The sequence below is a fragment of the Phoxinus phoxinus genome (genome assembly GCF_949152265.1).
Source record: "Phoxinus phoxinus genome assembly, chromosome: 4".
NCBI classification, from domain to species: domain Eukaryota; kingdom Metazoa; phylum Chordata; class Actinopteri; order Cypriniformes; family Leuciscidae; genus Phoxinus; species Phoxinus phoxinus.
In genome coordinates this window covers 37,601,844-37,608,375 of record NC_136879.1, presented here as the reverse complement: position 1 = coordinate 37,608,375, position 6,532 = coordinate 37,601,844, and the positions used below count along the sequence as shown (strand labels likewise).

Sequence of the window (6,532 nt, the reverse complement as noted above, 5' to 3'; positions counted from 1 at the left end):
TATTGAATGAAATGAAACCATCTTTTTTTTTTTTTTGCCCTTTCTTTCTTCAATGAGCTCATCACAATGCATTCTGGGATTGGACTCTCCCAGAAAGTTCTGATCCACTACTATACTAACACCAGCAGCTCTTGTGTAACTCACTCGCTCTGGGTGTGTCTACACAGAGACGCAAGAAACAATAGCCGTCTTACGTTTCACAGTGGCTTTCTATTTATCTAAAGCCGCAGGGCATAAAGATCTTGAACGCACTGAGCTGAACTAAATCACCAAATTCAGCACCTGCCTGTAACCCAGACCCCGTGACTTTTTCAGAAAACACGTCCTCTGAAGCTTAGAGATGAACAGATTTCTTCTAAGAACTATTACTGAGCAAATACACAAAGGAAACAGAACACTACCATTTAAAATGAGCTGTAAATGCGGAAAGATATGAGGAGGAAAAGCAAATATGTTATCCTAAAAGATATTTCACATGTTTATTGATTCAAATCATTGATTTGTGCTTTGATATTTACAAAAATATCTGAATATTTAACACTTTTCCTAGTTTATATTTTAGACAGCTTTGAAGTAATGCCTCAAGTAACACACTTTACAACGTCCTGAGGTATGATCAATCATACATATATATATATATATAATCTTTATCTCAGTCACAGTTCTCAAACATTCTCCTACTTACAAAGTAAAAAAAATAAAAAAATTAGTTGCAATGACATTCAAATAGTCAAAAACAGATTGATTTGGGGAATAAATTAAATGTGCAAGCAACTTATTTTACATTTAAACCGACGTAGTCACACGTTACTACATGTACTTACTATAGTAGTAACAGTAAATTATGCATAATTACAAGTAACTAACCCTAAACCAAACCCTAACCGTAACTCTATAGTAAGCACAAGTTCATTAATATTACTCAGTGCTTATTTGAGTAAGTACAATGTAACTACGTCATCTAAAACCTTTGGTTTAAAGTCTGTCCTTTCTGTTTCTCATTTGCTCTTAGATATTTAAAAAGCCAAAGTAGAAACTGTATTAAAATTCTAATAAAAAATTCCCATGAATGAAATGTGCAAAAATGAAATGTATGACTAAATGTGTTACATTTAAAACCATTTAAATGTTACAATTTTATTAAAAAAAAAAAAAAAAAAGTTTAGAAGTCCACGCTTTCCATCTCTCTTCTAACACACACAAACTTTCAAAAACACAAATACACAAGCCTGTGGGTTTCAGAGATAAGCCACCGCGCTGCGGGCGGACGGGTGTCGGGACGGCTGATGGAACGACTGCTGTCGGGTCGGTTGGTGCGACGGCTGAATGAACGACTGCTGTCGGGACGGTTGATACGACGTCTGAATGAACGACTGCTGTCTGGTTGGTTGGTGCGACGGCTGAATGAACGACTGCTGTCGGGACGGTTGATACGAGGTCTGAATGAATGACGGTGGTCCTGACGGATGGCTGTAGTCGGACCGCGCTTGCGGATGGAAGGCCACGGGTTGTGGCTGATAGGCCACATAGGGTGCGGCGTTCCTGGAGTACATGTACCTTGGGTCTGGGCCCTTGTCCGAGGGGATGCTACAGCAAGTGAATATACAACCACCGGCGAACAGGAAGGCCGACGACACCCAACCAATGTACAACGCCTCCCCAAGTTCCCTACGCTGGGCGTCGAGAAGCAAAGGGTTGTAGAAATCCTGTATAATGGCGTGTGCGGTCCATGAGATGGGAATGAGGCAGCAGAAGCAGCCCACTAGGATCATGCAACCGGAGATGATCAGAACCATACGCTTGGCACGGTCGTTGTCTTGAATGCATGCCGTGCACCTCATCCCGACGATGGAGATTAGTAAACCCAGACCGGTCAATGCCACGGAGCAGCACATGAGCCCCCGTGCGGCCTGGAGGTCCGGGGACAGCGCCAGCAGGGAGTCGTACACTTTACACTGCATCCGAATGTTGGCCTGCCGGAAGCAGTTCATCCACAAGCCCTCGTAACGGGTCTCCATCGTGATGATGTTCTCCGCGATGAACGCCGTCACCCGCCACATTGGCATCCCGGTGCTGGCCGCCGCCCCGATAAGCCCGATTAGAGTCACGCACATTCCCACAATCTCCAGTGCGCCGTTCGCCATGACTCCAGAAGCCTGCGTGCCACAGATCAGCAAGGACAGGTTTCAAGTGTGAGGATTTGCATCCTGCTGGAATGGGAGCTCTTAGGTGTTCACCTGTTCCCAGTCTCCGCCCTCTTGCTGAAGGGAGGGAGGGAACGCCGAGGCTGGTTGCTATGAAATCGAATCCCCCCGTGAGTGTTTGTGTCTGGTTTTGTGTCGCTCAGGGGGGAGGAGGAGCACGTAGCCGTGTTGATGTTTGCTCAGCAGGCTATGTTTTCTGGCAGAGATCCTGTTGAGGAAACGCAGGGATCACTGAACCACCAGATACAAGCCAACACTGCTGTCAATGTTTAACGCCATTGGTGTTGTGCCTCATTAAATTGCTGTCTGAAATGTTCAAAAACATCAGCTGATGGTTTAACGCTGATGTTTTGCTTTTAGTGAAAGGTGAAGCGTGTCATTTTTGCACCATTGGAGATTTATTTTTGCTATTCCATTTGATGCTGAATGGTGTTTAGAATGTTGCTACACTCTAAAAAATGCTGGGTTGTTTCAACCCAATTTTGGGTAAAATATGGACAAACCCAGCCATCAGGTTAAATTTTTACATTACATTTTTAACCCAAACTTTGGGTTTGTCCATATTTTACCCAAAATTGGGTTGAAAGAACCCAGCATTTTCTAGAGTGTATGTGGTTGCTAGGGCGTTCTGGGGGAACCACTGAAAACAACCACATACAGTAGCAACATGCTAAGAACCACTCAGAACACTTTAGTAGCTGCATAGCAACACCCTAGCAACCTTTGTAAACTCAAGAATTTTAGCATGTTACTATGTGGTTGCTTGGGTGTTGCTATGCAGCTGCTAAAGAGGTTCTGACTGAGTGGCTTTCAGAATGTTATTTGGTTGCTCTGGTCTTGCTATGCAGCTGCTGCTGGGTTTTGAGTGGTTTTAGAATGTTACTATGTGGTTGCTCGGGTGTTGCTATGCAGCTGCTAAAGAGGTTTTGAGTGGTTTTAGAATGTTACTATGTGGTTGCTCGGGTGTTTCTATGCACCTGCTAAAGAGGTTCTGTGTGTTTTTTTTAGAATGTTACTATGTGGTTGATCAGGTGTTGCTATGCAGCTGCTTAAGAGTTTTTTTGTTTTTAGAATGTTACAATGCAATTGGCTTTATGCCCAGCTGCACTACATCCTGAACTTCAGCCAGCTCCTTTGTTTCCTGTCTGCCATTATTGGACAAACTGATTAATCCAGGTGTGCCTGACCTCAGTAACAATAATCAGACACACCTGGATTAATCAGTTTGTCCAAAAATGGAAGACAGGAAACAAAGAAGCTGGCTGAAGTTCAGGAAGTAGTGCAGCTGGGCATAAAGCCAATTGCTTTGGTTTTCTGGGGCAACCGCCAAGCATAAGAAACTAATTATTTTCTAAGGTGTTCTAAATGTGGTTTTATCAAGTTACTATGAGATTTCTAGGGTCTAAACAGCTGCAAAGCAACTTCTCAGAACACTTTAGCAGCTGCATAGCAACACCCTAGCAACCTTTGTATGGTCAAGCATTTTCAACATATCAAAAACAATCAGAACGCCTTAGCAAGAATGTTTGTAAGTCCATTTGACTTTTTTAACCTGTTGCTATGTGCTACCACCCAGGTTTTCTATGCATGTTTCTAATTCATGATAATAAAAATACACAGAACACAGCATCAAAGCAACACCCTGGCAACATTTGTATGGTCAAAGCACTACTCGAGTTTCTCTTCTCTACAAGTAAAAAAACGAGTTTTTGTTCTCTACAAGACGACTGACAAGTGTGACCATGACCTTCTGGTATTAAGTTCATTTCCATAAGTAATTCAAGATTTAATGCACTTGCACATCTTTTTTTTTTTGTCACACAAAAACAGTCATTGTCACTCATGTCTGCTGGTAAATTTGCATTAAGGGTGTGACATTTTGAGGTTGTGGAACATTTCCTCTGACAACACGAGAGAAACAAACACTGGAAAACCACCTGAACTGGTTCGACCAGCGTCGCCAAAACTATGCTGGTCGAAAAAACAGCAAAATCATGCTGTTAGATCCAGGAAGGGAATGTTTTGAGACTAGACCAGAAAATAGTACATCCACAGTTCTTTTTACACATAATTTTTTTAATATCTTTTTAATATAATTAAAGTCAAACCAGTGCTTTAAAAATGTACAAAGTGAAAAAAAAAAGTCACAGAGTCAACATTAAATCTGTGTGGAAATATCCCACGTTGCTGTTTTTAAATGTAGCACATTTCATCCTATTTTTGTACAAGTGTAAATTATGAACAGAATTTTATAATATAGGCAAGAAGGAAATGCATTAAAAAAATCAAGCATCACATATACAGTCATATATTATCAACAAATAGGCTCCATTTTCTTCTGAATGTTCGTTCCCATCTCAAGTTCTTTCAGCACTGGAGTCTCTTTGGGAGGTTTTAGTGGTAAAGTGCAGCGCTCGCTGTGTGTGTTTTAATATCTCGGCTGGTTATAGACTGAGGGTGGAACGGAAGAATAGGCCGGTTGATATGCGGGTTGTCCGTAAGGGTATCCATATCCGGGCCTGTAGTTGTAGTTATACGGGGCCGATCCGGCACGATACATCACAGCAGCCATGTCCTCTCTGTCCTGTGTCCGCGGGGCATGTCGACAGAGCAGAATCACCCCGGCGCAGAAGAGCAACGCAGAAGTGACCCATCCGATGTAAAGCGCCTCCCCAAGCTCTCTGCGTTGAGCGTCGAGCAACAAGGGGTTGTAGAAGTCTCGGATGATGGCGTGAGCCGTCCACGACACGGGAATGATGGTGGTCAAGCAGCCGGCCAGGAACAAACACCCTCCACTCACCAAAACAATGTGCTTGGTCCTGGGACGGGAGTCCACCAGACGGGTACAGCGCATTCCTACGGCTGACACGATGCAGGCGAAGGCGGACAACGCGATGGAGCAGCACATGAGACCCCTGGCAGCCTGGAGTTCGGCTGGAAGGTACAGCAGAGAATCGTAGACCTTGCATTGCATACGGATGTTGGCTTGCCGGAAGCAGTTCATCCACAAGCCTTCCCAACGCGTCTCCATCGTGATGATGTTCTCCTCGATGAACGCCGTCACCTTCCACATCGGGAGGCCCGTGACGGCGGCGACGCCGACCAATCCGAAAAAGCCGATGACCAGCGCCACCACCTCACAGCACATGGACTCCCGTCTCTTCCTCTTCTCGACCTTGAGCTGCTCCTCGTATATTTCCTCCGCAGACTTCTCATTGGGATAGCCCGTGTACACACTGCCCCCATAGGCTTTGCCTGCGTAGGATTTGTCCGCATAGGACTTGGCCATATAAGACCCGGCCGTGTAAGACATGATGGTCGAGGAGAACCAAACACAGAACACAGCTCTCCTTCACTGCGGTGTTTCTCAAATGAGACCGGAAAATCCAGATGACACATATTTACAGCCAAGAAAAAATGTTAATGATGTTATGTGATCAGACTGGTTCTCCTCCTCCTAAAAACATCTGATAATCACCTCGAAGGAAACTGGTGATACTTGAAATATTCAAACAAATGACTTCTGCCATTAGGTGACTTCTAAACATGAGCATTATATTCAATGCAAACACAAAATAGCTTGTTGATGTGTATAGGATTTATTTAAAATTAAATTAAAATGTAATTTACGGTAAATGGTAACTTTCAAGGTAAGATTTCAAGGTAATTTTCAAGTTATAAAATACATAATACTAATACTACTAAAAATACAGTAGTTAACATCTGAAGTTCATCAAAACCTTTCATCAAAGTTATACATGAATTTTGAACAATACCCGTTCTCGTCTTAGGACAACTTTGATGAACTGTTTTGATCCACTTCAAATGTTGACTACTGTAATATAAAATGAATACAATATAAATACCAATAAATATATATACATTTGTGAATGACAATGACTACAGGTTAAATTCGGAAAAAATTTCGTACAAAAGTTCATTTATTTGAGTAATTCAACTTAAAAAGGTGAAACTAATAGTAAAAAAGCCTTAATCATCAAAATTATAAGAAATAAATGCTTGAAATATATCACTTTGCATGTAATGAGTCTATATAATATATTAATTTCACCTTTTAAGTTGAATTACTGAAATAAATGAACTTTTGCACCATATTAAAATTTTTCGAGTTTCACCTGTAGTTTGACATTTCATAACACGGGTATATGCAATATTATTCCTCATTTAACAACAACAACAACAATTATTATTATTATAAATATAAACAAATCCAAGATGTAAATAATTCAATAAATAAATATTATCCAGCTTGGGCAATAAAATAAAAAAATGATTTAGCACTGTAGGTGTAAGAAAAATATATAAAA

At 41.7% G+C, this 6,532-nt stretch overlaps 2 protein-coding genes across 2 annotated transcripts; both read right to left on the bottom strand.

Annotated features, from left to right (window-relative positions):
• Nucleotides 1-457: 457 nt before the first annotated feature.
• Nucleotides 458-2,613, bottom strand: cldn8.1 (claudin 8.1). The gene has a single exon (XM_079609968.1). The coding sequence runs from the start codon at nucleotides 2,142-2,144 to the stop codon at nucleotides 1,239-1,241; it is 906 nt and encodes a 301-aa protein (XP_079466094.1). The 5' UTR covers nucleotides 2,145-2,613; the 3' UTR covers nucleotides 458-1,238.
• Nucleotides 2,614-4,272: 1,659 nt separating this feature from the next.
• Nucleotides 4,273-5,608, bottom strand: LOC306996981 (claudin-4-like). Its single transcript, XM_079609969.1, has one exon. The coding sequence runs from the start codon at nucleotides 5,515-5,517 to the stop codon at nucleotides 4,633-4,635; it is 885 nt and encodes a 294-aa protein (XP_079466095.1). The 5' UTR covers nucleotides 5,518-5,608; the 3' UTR covers nucleotides 4,273-4,632.
• Between the last annotated feature and the right edge of the window lie 924 nt (nucleotides 5,609-6,532).

Bases quoted from the DNA above. Each gene is read 5' to 3' on its own strand.
- cldn8.1 (XM_079609968.1), bottom strand. From the start codon at position 2,144: ATGGCGAACGGCGCACTGGAGATTGTGGGAATGTGCGTGACTCTAATC.
- LOC306996981 (XM_079609969.1), bottom strand. From the start codon at position 5,517: ATGTCTTACACGGCCGGGTCTTATATGGCCAAGTCCTATGCGGACAAA.